Source organism: Phascolarctos cinereus, unplaced genomic scaffold, assembly GCF_003287225.1.
Source record: "Phascolarctos cinereus isolate Bilbo 61053 unplaced genomic scaffold, phaCin_HiC Scaffold_9;HRSCAF=440, whole genome shotgun sequence".
NCBI classification, from domain to species: Eukaryota; Metazoa; Chordata; class Mammalia; order Diprotodontia; family Phascolarctidae; genus Phascolarctos; species Phascolarctos cinereus.
Genome location: NW_027556402.1, coordinates 112,000,673 through 112,019,179, shown reverse-complemented (window position 1 = coordinate 112,019,179; position 18,507 = coordinate 112,000,673). Strand labels below are relative to the sequence as shown.

General features: G+C 40.0%; 1 protein-coding gene across 1 annotated transcript in view; it reads left to right on the top strand.

The window, feature by feature from the left end:
• Window positions 1-16,323, top strand: part of SMAD1 (SMAD family member 1) — a 93,504-nt gene extending 77,181 nt beyond the window's left edge. Inside the window, exons 5-7 of the mRNA XM_020978301.2 lie at window positions 416-637; window positions 5,249-5,505; window positions 14,847-16,323. Of these exons, the coding sequence (XP_020833960.1) occupies window positions 416-637; window positions 5,249-5,505; window positions 14,847-14,990 (623 nt within the window). The 3' untranslated portion in view covers window positions 14,991-16,323. The remainder of the gene's footprint in view (window positions 1-415; window positions 638-5,248; window positions 5,506-14,846) is intronic.
• The last annotated feature ends 2,184 nt before the right edge of the window (window positions 16,324-18,507 follow it).

The following is an 18,507-nucleotide window of genomic DNA, read 5'->3' as shown; positions in this document are numbered from 1 at the left end:
CACCATTTTGGTTTGCCAATTTTTTTCCCTTTAATTATATTAGGGAGTTTTTATCAGCAACTGTTAGAAAACAGCTAGAAATTGTGGGAGGATGGAACCTCTAGATTTAGATCTGGGAGTTGGGCTTAATCACTTATGTGACCATGGGCAAGTCACTTCAACTTTTCAGCCTCAGTTTCCTTATCTTTAAAAAGAAGGGTTTAGACTAGATACTGCCTCTGAGGCCCCTTCCAGCTGTACCTCTAGGCTCCTGTGATCCTTTGAATGAGAATTACTGACTTTGGATGTCTTAAAACTCTGTTTTGTTAACAGTTGCTTATCTAGAATGTCACTGTGGGGTCATAACTTAAGTTTGGAAGCAGCAGACACTCATTCATTACAGCTGGGGTTGACTGTAACCTTTTCTTCTTTGCAGATGTGCAGGCAGTTGCTTATGAGGAGCCCAAACACTGGTGTTCTATTGTCTACTATGAGCTCAACAACCGTGTGGGTGAAGCATTCCATGCCTCCTCCACAAGTGTGTTGGTAGATGGTTTCACTGATCCTTCCAACAACAAGAACCGGTTCTGCCTTGGGCTCCTCTCCAACGTTAACCGGAATTCTACTATTGAAAACACCAGACGGCACATTGGCAAAGGTGTGTGTGTGTGCGCGTGCGTGTGCATGCGTGTACGCCATGTTTCTTTCTTGAATATTTTTCTCCCTTGCCTCTATTCCAGAGCTAACTTGCCATTCTTGTGGCAAAGGGTTCCAGCAAATATCAACATAGGTTCCATTAGTTTATTGTGGTTTGTAAATTTTTAAGGAATGTGTGTATTACTAGGAAGTCTTTCACTTTCTAAATCATTTATTTTTATGGTCTGCTAACTCTCATAACAACATTAATTTTAATTAACTTCAATAATGGCTTCCCTATGTTCGCTGTTTCCAGAAGTTTGGCTTTTTTATAAATTGGGACAAAATCATCTATTCTTAAGAAACGTTTTTACATGGCTCTTGGCTTTCCTTACCAGCCTCCCACTTTCCCCACCTAGGAATACAGCTTCTACATTGTCTGAGCTTTTCCCACTTCTTTCTCCTAATTGCGGAGAGAATGAGTCTGGAGCTCATTGTAGCTTGTGCCTGTGGCCGATTGTGGTTACAATTCACATATGTATTGCTAGCCAGGCTCCTCTGGACCAATTTCCATGGCTCACATTTACTGAAAAGTAACTAGTATAATAGAGAGGTTATCCAAGACACCAAGAATTTGTGATTTGCCCATAGTGTCATGGCTAATATTTGTCAGATACTTGAACCCATCTATCTATAGCTACCTTCTATCTATTTTACCCACTACCTCTGAATTACGGATGATTTGTTATTCTGTATCAGTGGAGGGATTTTTCAGCACCAGAAGACTCTCTGGTGAGCCTTTCCCACACTTAAGAAATCACAGGTATGGACCAAATCCCTTGTTTCATAGCACTTTTGTTTCATTCACCTTTTAAGGAATTTTGGATCTCAGCCCAGAATTTTCTCTAACCTCCAATTGGAGATTTTTTTTGTTGAGTCGTTTCAGTCATGTCTGACTCTTTGTGACCCCATTTGGTGTTTTCTTGGCAAAGCTACTGAAATGGTCTGCCATTTCTTTCTCCAGTTCATTTTCCAGATGAGGAAAATGAGGCAAACAGGGTTAAGTGACTTGACACATATCCTAAGTTCATGTAGCTAGTAAGTGTCTGAGGCCATATTTGAACTCAGGAAGATGAGTCTTCTTGACTCCAGGTCTGGCGCTCTATTCGCCATGCCACCTAGCTGCCCCATTGGAGCTTGATTACATGCAATTTAGAAGCCATCTAGAGCTTTTCTCCTCATTTTATGGTTAAGGAAATTGTGACCTTGAGGGGTGCAGTGATTTGCCCAAATTCGGAAAGACAATAAGTGAGATGGATGGGATTTGAACCCAGGTCTGATTTCAAATGGAAATATTGTGTGGCCTCATGGAGAAAGAGCAGGCCTTGAAGTGAGGCACACCTGGGGTTCAAATGCTTCTCTAACATCTAATAAGCCTCTTAGACCCCCGTCAACTTTCTAAGATTATGAACAAGCAGTGTTGCATGGTGCATTGGAAAAAGTGCTGACTTTTAGAGTACAGCAAGAAAGGATTCAAATCCCAGCTCTGCTACTTAATACCTTATGGGATCTGGGCCATATTACTTCACCTCGGTGGGCCTCAGTCCCTTATCTGTCAAGGGGACTGCCGATCTTTATAAGTAGAGAGAGTTGGGTGGGCTGAAAACCCCACAGTTCCAGCCCCTCCCTCCCAATACAAACCAGTGAGGCTGTGTGTTCGGGAAGGGTAGGTGGTAATTGGCTCATTCACAACTACTTAGTTATTCCAAAATGTCATTTAAATTCGTGTAGTAATAGCCATATATGTCAACTTCCAAAAAATTGGGACAGACTAGATAGATAACATGGTGAGCTTGTCCCATGTTCCTTGTGGCAGTGATCTAAGGAGAGGGTTAAAAGATTGGGACTTCATCAGATTTTTAAAATATTGTCTGTTACTTAAAGAAATGTCTGCTAGAAGCCTTAAGACTCTTTCAAAGTCAACCTCCTTCTTGTCCCTTTTATTTTGTCTTAATTTTTTAAATCTATGAAACCGATATAGATTCATGGCAGTGACCTGTTCCCCTCCCCAGTCCCTAGCCTTAAGTGAAACAGATGGTTCTGTTCTGTAACATTCCAGGGTTTGGAGTGTGGCAGTAGACATGATGGCCATCGAATCCATTGATTACAACACATCTCAAAGAGTTCACTCTTGGCACATTAGGTGTGAGCTGCAGATGTTTTCCCACATTGCAGTTAAGGAATTTTGGATCTGAGACCAGGGATGCTCTCTAACCTCCATTTGCACCACACCAGTAATGTGCCCACAGTAGCCCCTGGGTGGTACTTAGTGATGGGCCTAGCATTTGCTCAGTGGGATTCTCATTCGAACAACTGAGGGAGTCAGATAAGGTAACTCTGCAGGCTTAGTGAAAGGACCTCATTGAAATCCCCTTGAAAAGACTGGCCAACAGTAATAACCTTTTAAAGGAGGCTCCATTTTCTAGTCTTTTCTTAGGCTCAGAAGCAGTCCTCTACCTTTATGACTCAGTCTCTAGCAGTTTTGAAGAAAATGGGCATGTGAATATTTATACAGGTCCACCTGACCTTATACACGCAGTGATTCTTCTATGGGATAAGGGCCTTTGCTTGAACTAAGCCATTTTCCAGTTAACTGCAGGCTAAGACCTATTTGCAGGCACACTGGATTGAGGACTCTTTACAGGGCAGCCTATTTAAATTAATCTCCTTTAATTCATCATTACACAGGTGTGGAGTCAGATCTCTCTAAATGTTTCCCTGCCTTCTTTTTCTTTTCTCCTTTAAAAAAAATTTACTGTGCTTACTTTCAAAGCAGAGTTAGATCAGTTTCTTACTGCTGCTGGGACCAGAGCTCTCACAGGAAGGTGTGTGAAGCAGGTGGTAGGCTCGGGGAGATCAGCTTTCACCCGGTGTGAATCATTTTTCCCCCTAGGTCAGAAAAGCTTTTCCTGACCTAGCATCTGTGTGACTTTCATTCATCAGCACTTCCTTCACCTGTGCCTCTCTGGTTTCTCAACTTCTCTATCTCTTCCAAATAGTACCTCAATTTCCACCATTCACACGGCAGAGCCACCAGCCAAGGGCTACCGAATGTCACCGCGATCACTGGGGTTGGGGAGGGATGGAAAATGTGAGATGTCACTTACAAATAAGCAAGTACTTGTTGAGTAGGAATGCTCTTGTGTTTGGCATTAAATAAAAATGAAGAATGTGGTTAATTTAACATTTTCTAACAGGGGGTTGCAGCCATGCCAGGATTGGAATTTGGTTGTCATAACTAATAAGCTTTGCATCAGTTTTTCCAACACTAGATATTGTGCTTGCAGGCATTTTATATATTTATTTGTTACTTTAATGATACCCCTAAAGATCGTTAGTTTGATGGCAATTATGACCATTTTGGAAAAATTACCATTTTTTAAAGGCAACTAGGGGTGGCTAGGTGGTGCAGTAGATAGAGTGCTGAACCTGAAGTCAGGAAGATGCATCTTCCTGAATTCAAATCTGGGCTCAGATACTTACTAGTTGTGTGACCCTGGGCAAGTCACTTAACCCTGTTTGCCTCATTTTCCTCATCTGGAAAATGAGCTGGAGAAGAAATGGCAAACCACTCCAATATCTTTACCAAGAAAACCCCAAATTGGGTCACAAAGAATCAAACATGACTGAAATGACTTAACAATAGCAACAAAGTCAGCTGGATGGCACAATAGATAGAGCGCCAAAGTCAGGGAGACCTCAAACACTTATTAGCTGTGTGACCCTGGGCAAGTCAGCCTGCCTTAGTTTCCTCTTCTGTAAAATGAGGTTAATAACAGCATGTGTCTTTTGTGAGGACCAAATGAGATAAAGTACCTTGCAAACCTTAAAGTGCTATATAAATAGCATTATTATTATTATTTGATTATTATATCAAGTTTGGAACAAAGTGTGAGCTGCTGTTTTTCAGCCCGAAAAGAAAATCAAAAGTCTCTTTAACTGCTTCACTGCTTCTTTTAAAAAAGTTTCTATTGATGCTTTCTACTTTTAGGTCCAAGTCCTTTCTAGATATTGCTCTTCTCTCTGTCTCTTTTCCAAACTCCACTCCCTTGCAAAAAGTTGAATTCTCCCTTGTCTCAGGAGGCAGCTGGTGGTGCAATGGTCAGAGTGTTGGTCCTGGACTGGGAAGATCTGAGTTCACATCTGGCCTCAGACACTAGCTGTTTGGCCTCTGTTTGCCTTAATTTCCTCAACTATAAAATGCAGATGATAATAATAACATCCACCTGCCGGGATTGTTGTGAGAATCCAGTGAGAAAATACTTGTAAAAAATGCTTAACAGTGCCTGGCACATAGTAGGGGCTTATATAAATGGTTATACCTTTCCCTTCCCCCTATTAAAGATAATAAAAAGGAAAAAGAGATATTCCTTGGCAGTGTCTGTGTTATTCTGCTTCTGTAGCCCCCTGACCTCCTGCTGATGTACATGAAGGGAGGGGAAGTACATTTTCATCATCTCTTCTCTGACATACACTCCCATTTTTGTTTCCCTTTTAAGTGATTCCCCCCTCCCCCAAACCTCATCTCCCATTCTCCCAGTTCTTGCTTGGCTGATTCTTGCTTCTCTCTCAGGTGTTCACCTGTATTACGTTGGAGGGGAAGTCTACGCAGAGTGCCTGAGTGATAGTAGCATCTTTGTTCAGAGCCGCAACTGCAACTACCACCATGGTTTTCACCCCACCACCGTGTGCAAGATCCCCAGTGGCTGCAGCCTCAAGATTTTCAACAACCAGGAGTTTGCCCAGCTGTTGGCCCAGTCAGTCAACCATGGCTTCGAGACAGTCTATGAGCTCACAAAGATGTGCACAATCCGGATGAGCTTTGTGAAGGTGGGCAGCCCCCTCTCAGCAGCTTCCCTGGCAAAAGCCGCTTTGGAAATGGGCTGGTTGGGGGAAGAAGGGAGGCCTTGGAGCTCCAGGAAGAATCCCTCTGTGTCATAAGTTTCCTATGACTCTTCTTTCCTAGAGTTCAGAGAGGCTGGCCTTAGGAGTCAGGAAGACCTGGGTTCTTTTCCTGGCCCTGGCACGTTCCATTGGTCATCTTGGGCAGCATTTTATTAGAAAAGTTAGAGACATTTCAGATGTGTAGAGAAAGCATATTTACATAGACGTTCTCTTACCCCAGTGAAATCACATGTTGTTTCCCTCTCCCAACACACACATATATTGCTGGGAGTCTAAGATTATCTCTGGATTTGGATATAAATATACATATATTTACATATAAACATAAAAATAAATGTTACATATAAGTATGAATTTATATACAAGCATATATAAATACACATATAACATTCAAATATATACATACATACATACATCTATCCATCTATCTATCTATCTATCTATCTATCTATCTATCTATCTATCTATCTATCAATCAATCTGTCTCCATATCTGGAGATAGTCTTCACCCCCAGCAATTTCCAGCTATTTCATAGAAATCTAATTCTCTCCATGGCGTAGGATACTTTAAAACCAAAAAAACCCTTTTGATGTGTTGTCCCTGTTCATAATTTAAAAGGTTGATTTTTAAAGTCAAAATCTATAACAGTTTCTCCCAGGCATGTTTGACTTCATAGAGGTAATTTTCAGAGATGTAAATGATGGAAATCTCATCCAACTTAAAGCATTCCTATCATGTTAAAAGTGTTGAGAACATGGAGGCTTCATCAACTCCATTCTCTGCTGCGATGGAGCACCTTCCTACCAGGCTGGTGCTGTGCAATATAGAGCCTTGGGCCAGAATATGTAGTCACGGAATTCATTCTCCTTGTTTTCTTGTTCCTCCATATGCGTTTTCTAGTACTTCTTTAAAGATAATACTTGTGTTTTTTGTGTTTCAGGGATAAATCTTGTGTTTTAGGGATAAATAAATGACTCATTTGTTTTTGGGTTTTGTTTGTTTCTTCTCCTCTTTCTCCTTCCCCTCCTTCATCCTCTTTTTCTCCTCCTCTTAAATCCAGACTTTTTTTTTTAAGCTCATCATGTTTTTCAGTAGCTATTACCAGGTGCCATGGTCCCCTTGTGGTTGTGGTTTGTCCTTCATTATTGAAGAGGACCATGACACCAGGAAAATGATGCCATGACTTGCAAATGGATTGGCTTTAAGTGAGGGAGGGCTGTGCAAAATCACCAACCAGCCTCACTTTCTCCTCCAGAGCCATCTGGGTCCAGTGGCCAGATATCAATCAGTACGACTGGAGTTGGCCCAGGGTACAGTGGGAGACCTTGGCCTTTTTAAGCTAAGGTCTTTTAAGCTAAATTCTCATTTTTACTAAGGCAATGCCCATTCAGTAATTAGGGCTGTTTAAATGTTACATGCCTTTAGCCATGAAGTTGAGGTGGAAAAGGTTTATGCAGTAATTTATTTCTGTTGTTTCTACTTGTGACATCAGGAAAAGTCATAAGAAGCCATTGAATTTTTTTTGGTGTCTGAACCTGGGATTTTATTGGTGTGGGGTGCTACCCAAGTGGCAACTCCTTCTGTTGCAGGCCAGTCTATAAGATACATTTAAAGAATTGCCTGGGGGTACTGGTAGGTTGTGACTTGTCTTGGTCACAGGTTAGTGTGTGCATGTCAGAGACAGGAACTTCAACCCACATTTTCTTGATTCCAAGGGCAGTTTTTTAAATGGGTATTTAAATACTAGTTGAGGTTTCTACATGATTTAGTGGCAGATTGTAGGCAAAATGACTTCTTATCCCTGAATTAATTCCCTGGGAGGCAGATGCATCAAGAAAATTGAAGAAGTAGTCCTGCCCTCTGTTACTTTGGGAAATCTCCCTGTCTAATTATACACCTGGGTGGGGCCCGGCCCATAGCCTTTTATGTCCTGTCTTCAGAAGCTTTACCCCACTTGTTGTTAAACCTGTTCTGAATGGTTTTTATTTCTGGGGATGATTTGGAGAACTATTTGTTAATTAGCCTGCTAGTAAGGGAGCCTTTTCTCAAGTGAAGCAGAGGGCATTTTTATTTTTTTCTTCTGTTCTCTAGACATTCAAACAGTTTGTTGATATGTTAGATGTTAATGGTTCACTTCTCTAAATCTGCCTTCCTGCATGTGTGTTTTCTTGAAAGAATTGAAAAAAGCTGACCAATTTAGTAGGTTTCAGCATGTGCCAGTCTTTCTCAAATTGGTTTATGTCACACTTCACTGTGTTATTTTTCTGTTTGTGCATGCATATGGGCATAATTTTCTTTCCAAGGGATCTCATTGTAGGAGTGCATTCTTGTTTTGAGGGGTGACCAATATGGTAATGCAGTATTGTCCTCTCAAGACCTTATGAATTTGTTTTTGATGAGCATTGAGTACTATTTTGGCTGTACATTTCATGTAAAATTTTACAAAAGAATTCAGTGCTTTAAGACATTTTCATCCCAACTTGTTATTTTTATCAGTGTGGGCAGATCCCCATGTGGAAAAAATCCCTCCATATGCAAATCAGCTGCTCCTGTTATCTTGGGCAAATCACTTTACAACTCTGGCCTTGGAAGAGGTGCTTTTTTCTCATAGGCTTTTTGGTAAGATCTAGATCTAGAAGTGTCTGTACAGATCCTCTAGCTGTACCCTTTAATTATGCAAATATGGAAACAGAAGTTTGGGGTTTTGGGGGGAGGGTAAGTTATACAGGGAGTAAGTAACAGAATCTTAAAATCCAGTGTTCTTGCCATAGGGGAGTTATTACATGACCTCACATTTCAGCTCTAAAATCCTGTGATTTCTCCAAGAATGTTATTCTGAACAGTTTGGAAAGATATAACTTAATTACTCTGAATTGGTACTTTTGCATATGCCCAAAAAAATAAAAAAGAATTGCAAACCAAAAATCATGTCAGTTTTGTTTTACTTTTTACATTTAAAATTTAACCAAGGAACACTGGATTTTATAGCACGAATTTGTTAAGTATTCATTTATGAATGAATGAAATGAATGGGGGGTGGAAAGCATTTATTTATTAAGTGCTTATTCTACGCAAAGCATTGTTCTAAATGCTGGGGATACAACTAGAAAAGTAAGGCAGTCTCTGCTCCCAAGGAACTCACTCTACTGGAGGCTAACACATCTGGAAGGCTTCAGCTACAAATTAACTGGAAGGGTCTCATGGTCCTTTGGGTGGAGGGGTAAAACGGATGGATAATGGCTTTTCTTTAATGTCATTTCTGCTGATAAAATCACATCAGTTTCTGATGCTGAACCATTTGACAGGGCCAAGAACTTTGGATGACAACTTTCTTGTGTGCTAAACATCTCCTACTGACCAAGGGGGCCCTATTGATATCATGAAGAATCACCAGATGTTAACAAAAAACAGCCAGGGCAGTTGTCCTCCCTTCCCTTTTGGAAACAGATACTTCAGTCCTAATAATAATAATTACAGTTCTTTCTCACTAGAACCCTCTGCTGATCATAATAATCCCCATTTTACAGATGAAATAACTGAGACTCATAGAGTTCAAGTGACTTGCCTAAGGCGTCATACAGTAAGTGTCATAGACAGGGCTAGAAATCCAGCTCTTGTGACTCCAAGCTCATTGTCTGATTCCTATTCAGCCATATTGATACCATACCCTCTTCATACATGGATCAGGGAAATACTTGACTAAAGTAGCCCTTTTGTAGATGACATATTTCAAAAATGTTCATTTTGGGGCTTTAATATAGATTTAACATGGCAACAACATATAAACTTGTTTTGTATTTAAAATTTTCTTTGAGACCTTTTTTTATATGACTTTTATTTCCAAAAAATGCTTGCCCTCCTCCTCTCCCACTACACAGGGAGCCATCACTTGTAGCAAAAAAAAAAAAAAAGAAGAAGAAGAAGAGAAGGAAGTAAGAGGAAGTGTCTCAGCAGAACTTAACCTAACTTATCACCTGCTGGTTATCTGCTATGGAACAGGAGCTTTAAAAAATCCAAACCATATCAGTTTATGGGATTTGCCTTTTAAGTCTACCAGATATCCACTCAAAGAACCCCCTCAAAGACCATCACTGTAACATTAGTTTTGCCAGGGTAGTAACAGGATAGTGGTGGTCATCTCCTTCTGTGTGGGGAAGCTGGGCTACGTTTCTTTCGAGCCTGGAAGAATCCTAGAAAGCTGTGATTTCAAGGCACGGTCATGAGGTAGCATGACCAGTTTCTCTGGCATCTCCAATAGAGAGATAATTGAACAGCGCTTCTCTTGACAATTTTGGCAGACTCTCCAAGCCTGCTTGAGAAGCGTTGTTCTAAAGGAGCTGATCATTAAGCTGTTGCTGCTGAAATGGCCAGCAAAGGGTGAAAGGAGCTAGTGAACTGGAACTGTTGGGACAAAGAGCTGTGTATGGGTATGTAGGTCATAAGGTCATAGATTTAGAGCTGCAGGGTGTCTTTTAGCAGAAGCAAGCTATGCTTCCCCCACTCTTATTTAAGAAATGAGTTAGTTAAGGCCCAGAGAGAGAGATTAAGTGACTTGCCTAGTGTCAGACAGGTAGTAATTGATAGGGTCTAGATGTGAACCCAGGACCTCAGACTCCAAATCTTTCCTCTTCCCCTGTACCCCACTGCCTCCAAAATGAGGTAGAAAAACCTGGAGATTATTAACTTACGGAGCTGTCATCTCTATTCTAGCCTTTAAATGGATCCTATAGAACCATATGACAATCTCATTGTCTGTAATAAAGGGCAATTGAGGGGTGGATAGAAGAACAAGACTGTTGGTAGAGAACAAGATTAGAGGGTATACTTAATGTCAGGGAGTTAAAAGTCAAGAACTCACGGGATTAGTGATAAATAGGTCTTTTGGCAAAACCTGAGCCTTTTATTCTGAGACATTCCTGTCAGTGGTTGCTGGACCCTTGACTGTTTATTGGTGAAAACATAAAACTGTGCTTCATTTTGAATATGCCTAGGGAAAACTTGAGAGGCTGCTAGGTGGCTCAGTGGATAAAGTACTGGAGTGCTTGGATTCAGGAAGACTTGAGTTCAAGTCCTGCCTTAGATATGCACTAACTGTGTGACCCTGGGCAAGTCACTTAACCTCTGTTTGCCTTAATTTACTGGTGTAGGAAATGGCAAACCATTCTAGTATCTTTGCCAAGAAAACCCCATATGGGGTCATGAAGTGTCAAACATGACTGAACGACTGATAACAGAAAAATTATTGAAGGATTTTTGATTGTTGGTTGGTGTTTTTTTTTTTTGGAACCAAAAGCAAGTGAGAAGTCACCAGCAAAGTTCCCCATCCCCAGTAGCCAAGTCTTCCTTCCTCCATTTCCATCCAGATGGACAGATTCCCTTTTTTATATGCTCCAGGAAGGCCTCAAGAAGATATAGTGGGGGTGTAAGGATTTGAGTTGGCCTGATACCTCTGGTGGATAGTAAACGATATAGAACCCACAGTAGTTTTGAGAAAACATTCATTATTTTAACTTTCCTTATGGATGTTGATTTTTCCAGTCAGATGTAATTTCTGGAATTGTGTAATAGGTAGAACAATGTAAAAAACACAGAGATTATTCAGAAAGCTAGTTTGCAGTGTTAATTATGGGCATATTATACAAACTAGAAGCAGTTTTGGATAGTATTATACATCATTTAGTCTGTGAATCAGAACGGATATAACTGAGTCGTGGTCCCAGATTCCATTAATAGTTTTCTACCTTCCTGCCCCAAACTCAGCAGAACACTTATGTTCCTACATTTTATTGTCTGAAAATCTTCCAGCTGTGTACTTCAAGAGGTACCGATGAGTATCTAGAGAAGGAACTTTTTTACTTTAAAAACTAAATCATAGCACACAGTGCTTATGGACTTGACATCATTCTTCTGGACAGAGCTCTAACTAGGAATTTCTATACCTGAGGCAAGAGGTGGGAAAGGTGCCTTTAGTTTCTGGGGAGAAGAGACATGGGGTCTGACATGAGGCCAGGAGCTCAGCTGCAGCAGGCAGAGCAGGGAATGACAAGCAGCCTATCTGGTAGCTTCCCAGTTTAGCTAATTATTGTTAAATAGGTTCTTGTTAGGCCTTTAATGGTGGGTCTAGGGGCCCACAGCGATATTCAAGGGACTGGCACACCCTTTCCCATCCACCCCTCTGCATCTCAGCTCTCCCTCTCACACACGTCCACACATATTGACTTAACACATGCTACAGCCCCGGCAGCCTACCTGTAGTTGCTCAAAGACAGCTCTCTACCTCCCCTCTCTGGGCCTTCACACTGGCTTGTGTCCATGCCTGAAATGCTCTGCCCCTTGACCTCCTCATAGTTTGCCTAGCTTCCTTTGAACCTCAGCTCAAATCCTGCCTTCTGTAGGAACCTTTCCCTATCTCTCCTCCATTCCCTTTCCCACTGAGACTACCTTTCTTTCATTCTGTGTGTAACTCTGTATGTACATAATTATTTACATGTACACTTGTTCCTTATGGGTAAGAACAGCATTTTTTGTCTTTCTTTGTATCTACTTTGCTTAACGTAGTGCCATGGTACTTGGTAAGCATTTAATAAGTGGATGTTGACTGATTTGCTGTTTTAATTTACCATTCCAGGTGGTTCCTGGGCCATCCCTTTGCTTTCTTTCACTCCTGTACCCAAGTACTCAGCATCAGGCTGTAGAAAGCTCACATACTTCAGGACACCTGGTCACTGTTTCCATGCCCTCCCACCCCCAGCCTGCCTCCTGGCTTCAGCCTCAGTGGGAGTTGCCCAAAGTGTATGGGATGTCACAGCCCTAAAGGAAGAGGAGATGCTTGGGGTTTTTTTTTTTTCAGTTTCCCCAGTCCTGTTGGAGGAACAACACCATACCATGGTAGCTAGTCTTGGAGTTTCCATCCCTTGGCGCCCTCAGTCTTCATTGCATGGACCTGGAGCTTCTTGCCAGTGGGGTGGCTTTTGGCCCAAACCTAAATTCAATGACCACTCAGTCCAGTATCAATTTCATCAATGGGGCTGAGGGTGGTGGTGAAATTAGTTAATTAAGGAGTTCTGACCAACCACCTTACCTGTAGCAAGAGCAATTAATTTAATTAGATCATGGATACTAGGCTGTCTTCATGTGAAAATGAGGGTAATCCTTATATTATTTAACTAATACTGTTATTAGAGGGAACAAGTGAGCATGAATTTGGAGCACTTTTTAACTCTAAAATTGCTGTTCTTTAGGAGTCTTCGTGGATAGTTATTGGGAAAGTCAAAATATCTCTATCCTTTATTGCCATTAAAACAAAGTGTAGGCATTAAAGTAATAATTTACTTTATCATAATAATTTAACTGTTTAAATTAAATAACAAATTCAATAAATAAATAATATATAAAATGACATAAGTATATATTATATATTTTATATACACATACATATATATATATATAAAATTTAAATTGTAATTTAAAGTAATAATTTACTTTGTTGTGCCTTAAGGTCAAGTATGCTCCCATACAACCCACTGTCCCATGGTCAGAGTTGCTAGGGCTAAAAAATTGCTCAAACTGACCAACCTGATGAGCAACCACAGAAGAGCTAGGGCTTTCCAGATTGGGGAGGACCTGAGCAAGTTTGTGCTCCACTGTTAACTTGGCTTCAAGAACCACATCACTTCTCTAGAAACCAATTGCAGTATTAGAGAAGGCCCTGATGCTGATGCTGCTTTTATAAGAGTGTTCTGCTGGAACACCTGCATAATCAACATATTTGGTACAAGACCAGAGCCTGGTGGCTTGCTTTGTTTTGGCTTTGCTTCACTAGAAGTGTGCTTTCCTACAGGTACTTTGTCTTTCTAAATTAAATGGTTCACCTTTCCCAATTGATGGATTGATCTTTTCCAATGTCTCTATTTGTAGTTCCCCCCACCCCTCTCAGCATTTCAGTTCTTTTCCTTTCCTAGTTAATCTAATATTTCAGAATACCCATGAAACCATCATTTGAAGGCCTCTGCTAATGGAGATTGCAGGCCTTACATGATTGTTTTCATAAGGTGTTGCACCCAAAGAAATTCATTACTTGAGGACTAACTTTTTGGAAGTAAACCTCTTGTGTTCAGATAGATTGTTCTTCCATCGAACCCATTCCTAGTATTCTTCTTAGAGTATCTCCAATATAGATGACACATACTAGAATAAATCTTTGGGATCCAAGAGTCCTGTCCTCTCCTAGCCTTCTGGACCAAATAGAACTTTTGAGGAGAACTTAATAATATGTAATGTAAATAGCTTTTAAGATGATATGTTGTTTTGCTTTTTGTTGTATAAATCACTTCAATAATTAAGTGCCATTTATGCTTCAGACACTCTGCTATGTTCTGGGAATTCAAAGATAGATTGTTTTAAACAGTTCCTTTCCTCAAGGAGTTTACATTTTACCAGAGGAATATTCTTTCTTTTTACATTAAGTTTTCTTATTTTTATAATTAATAAGTGTTTATTGTCCCCCAAAAACACTCCCCTCAAAAAAACCCCCTCATAACAAATATGCATACTCAAGCAAAACAAATTCCTACATTGACCATGTTCAGAAACTTATGTCTCATTCTCCACTTTAAGTCCGTTGATTCTCTGTTCAGGAGGTGAGTAGCAACCTTTGCATAAAGGATACTTCATAAGGAAAGCTTATAATCTAAAATGACTCACTCTTCTGTAACACTTTTCTCACTACTTTCTATGAAACAGTACAAGTATTATTCCCATTTTACTGGAGGAAACCAAGGCACAGGGAGGAAGAGAGGCTTATCTGTCCACAAATAACAAGTGTTAGAAACACGATTTGAAGTCAGCTCTAAAGTAGAGGCATCTCAATATAACAGGAAGAGCAGTGCATTTGGACTCCAAGGACCTGGGTTAACATACCACCTCTGTCATTTGTGCCTACATGACCCGGGGCAAGTCACTAAAAATCTCTGGATCTCAGTTTCCCCTTCTTTAAAAATGAGTAGGTTGAACTAGCTTATCCTCAAAGATCTTTGTAATTCTAAATCTGTGTCTTTCTGTTGAACCATAACTATTTTGATCAAAAGTAATGAGGGCATACTTTCTCTGCTTTTTGTAATAAAGTCAAACAGTGAAATAATGCGCTTTCTACTTAAATTCACAGTATTTGAGACATCTGTTTGTGTGTCCTCCTTTCCCTTCAGAAGATCTGACAGTGTCCACATAACTGAGTAGGTTATTGATATATACTATGCTTTGTTTCCAGGGCTGGGGAGCAGAATACCACCGGCAGGATGTAACCAGTACTCCCTGCTGGATCGAGATCCATCTGCATGGTCCTCTACAGTGGTTGGATAAAGTTCTTACTCAGATGGGCTCACCTCATAATCCCATTTCATCTGTGTCATAAATGCCCCCCTTTACCCCATCCCACCCCTCATCCCCAGGATTCTGCCTCTTTTGGAACTCTTGAGCCTTGCATGTACTTGAAGGATGTATGAGTCAGACACATTGACAAACTGACAACAGGCTGAAAAGGAGCCTTGGTAATACTTGACCTCTGTGACCAACTGTTGGATTCAAAAACTAAAACCGTTGTAACATACTGTCGGTATCAAGAACTCATTTCGTTTACATTGTAACATTCTCTTGTAAAGTTGACTGGATGCAGTTCTTTCATCGGGGTTTTGTGTATCGCTCAAGAAGAAATGGCCAAATGAGGGACAATTCGTCCGAGGGACAAGTGTTCCTAAGAGATCCTTTTGTATTTGGCACTTTCAAGGGCATCGTTTGGCAGGTGTTTAGCAGTAAGCCGTTAGTCTCTCTGAAGTGTGTTTTTTATCCAGTTGGGAGCCCATGATGAGAGTCTCCTTTTTTATGGGCTTTTCACAATATTTTTTTAAAAACCTATTTGTTTAGTAAGAGTTCCTGGGTTGTTCTTTTTTTTTTGTTTGTTTGTTTTTTTTAAAGTAAAGGTTAATCTTGATGATATAATGTGTAATAGTCTTTCTAAAATTTGTGGGCTGACCACACTGCTGTCACAATAATGTTAGCATCTGCTCTCTGCTAAATGTGTATGTACAGTGTATTTGGAAGTTTAGAACTGATTAGACTAGAGAATTTTAGGAGTATTTGGGGTGGGGGGGAGGAGGGGGGGGAAGGGAGGGGAATGTGGCAACTGAAAATGTAAACCATACTGTAAACCCAGTTTCTTAGTTTAAAGAAACAGACTGATATCTGAACTTTTACTGTGCATTTCATTTAATTTTTATAGTAACATTATCCTACTTTTAAACCCTTTTTTTGCATTGCCCCCCAAATAAGCAGTTATGCAACTGAGTAATCCATGTATCTTTTTTAAAAAAATAATCAATTACCAGAGTCAGGAGATGGACTCTCCTTCAAAATATTGTACAATGAACTTGGATTGACTGAGCATTTTTACATAGTTTACATTAACAAGTTGGCTTTAATCTGTAAATGCATTATTTTGCCAAACCTAGTCACTGTTTAAATGTTTGGAGGATTTAAAAGAACACCCCTGTTTTGAATTCCTTTCAAACTTTAAAATTATTTTTATTTTCCAGGGTTTTTTTTGTACTATGTTTGATTTTATTTTTTTTTCTGCTAATCTTTTATATTCACTCAAGCTGTAGTACTTTGAGTACTTTTATTCCAAAACTAGTGGGTCTTCTCTACTGGAAATTTTAAATAAACCTGTCATTGCTTACTTTGATTAAAAACTTTGTGTCATCAGTTTTTCCAAGTCCACTTTCATGATCCTTTGGATTTTCTACTCTTCTGAGAGATTTGTGATCTAGTCCAAGTCAAATAGGTAATGGTCCACATCTTCAGGTGTGGACTAAATTGATGCTTTCAATTTGTAGATCTAGAAGTAGATGAAGGGACTGTGAAAATCTCCCTCTCTCAACCCCTGCTATTTTACAGATGAGGAAATTTAGCTCCAGAAAGGTAGATGTTTGCCTTGGGTCACAAAGGTAGCAAATTGCAGAACTGGGATTTGAACCCCTAGTCTTCCCATTCCAAATTCAGAGTTATTTGCACTACTGAGAAAGGAACATTGGATCATAGATAAAGAGGTAGGGTATTCTGTAGGTAGTTTGGGTTTTGGGTGGATGTTTTGCTTTTCAGTACAGTTTCCAAATCTACTGACAGATTTAGAACTACTGATTGGGAACTTCAGCTATATGTATTTCAGTGCTGATTAGTGAGTGGCTTGTTCTTAATATACTTCAATGTGGATTTGAGGAAGGTTGGGGATAGAAAAATGAGTGAGATGAATCCATTTGGGAAATAACCCAGAGAATCCAAGAAATGTTTGTTTCTGCCTAAACGAACCACCAGGTCAAAGAAAGCAATGGTAATCTTAATTCACTGAAGAAGAACTGTACCCATACCTTAAGAAGAAGGCATTCCTAACTGTATTTTCACAACCAACAGATCTCAGGTATGGAGGTTGATGTGGGCACAGGTGATCTGAAGAGGTAGGTACTACAATAGGAAGGTTTATACTGTAGAGTCTAGAGGCAAAAGCTGGGCTAGAAAAGAGCCAATGGAGGTCTCTTTTTTTCAAAGTTGCCCCCTTGGAGGTAGGCAGGTTTGGGAGAAAGGGGAAATATGTTTGTGTAGGGGTGAAATTGGGAAAGAATTGATGACTTCTTAGTATGGTTCTCTTCTGAGCCCCTTTTTGAAATCAGAGAGCTCACAGCCCACCAAAACCCCACACTTTTTTTTTCAGATAACCTGCTATTTAGCCATTCTGGTACCAATGAATTTGATTTTTTTTTAACCCCAGGTGTACTTTTATTCCTATTCAGTTTCCTCTTGATTTGCCCCCAACATATTTTTGCCTATTGAAATATATTTGGTTTTTAATAGCATAATCCTATGTATTGGCTATGTCTCCTAACTTTCTCTCATCTGCAAATCTGATAAGCATGACACCCATACCTTTACATCTTTGATTAAAAAAGTTAACATAGGGCCAAACACAGTAGCCTGGAGATGTTCAGATTGACACAAAACCATAAATCACTGTTCTTTGACTCTGACCATTCAAACAGTTCCAAATCCACCTAACTGACCTATTATTATCTAGCCCACATATTTTTATTTAGGGCCCCCAAGAGAATCATGAGAAATTTTTTCAAGTGCTTTACTAAAATCTAAATCTATTTCCCCACCTTTGTGGAGAGGGAAAGGAAGGGGACCATAGATGCCAAATGTCATGTGCTTTGACATATTCTTGTGCTAGTTGACTTCAGTAAAACAACAAAAAAAGGTGAAATGTAGGTAAAGTACTTATTGCATTTCCTTGATCAGAAAGTCTAGTAATCCTGCTGAAAAGATTAGTCTGAACACCAGCTAGCCCTGAGCAAATTACATAAGGACTGTGAGCTCTTGTTTCCTCATCTGCAAAACAAGGAAGTTTGACTTGGTGACCTCTCAGGTACTTGCTGGTGCTCAGTCTATGGTCCTATGATCTAGAAAGAATTCTGGGCCTCACACTGTTACTGCATGCAGTAATGCAAAGAAAAATACAATCGATGCTTTGAGGATTGTTTCTTCCTTTGAGGAAAAATGTGCATAGTGTTAAGCTCCATGTTAAAATAATAATCTCTTGTTAATTTCAGACTTCCAACTGGAGCTGTTTCTGTGCATTACAACGTGGTTTTGTTTTATCTTTCCTCCCACCCAGTCTACATCAGATTGAGTGCTTTTTCCTGCTTTTTGGATGTTTAGATGTTAGAACTTTTGGTTACACTTTGGATCGCTATGTTGTGGGGCTCACTGGCCTTTGGATTCCTCCACCCTCCCACCCTTATAATTCCCATATGTTTTGCTTGTGCTTTACTGGGTGAGATTTTCATCTTTTCTCCAGAGATAATCTCCCCTTTTTTGATGAA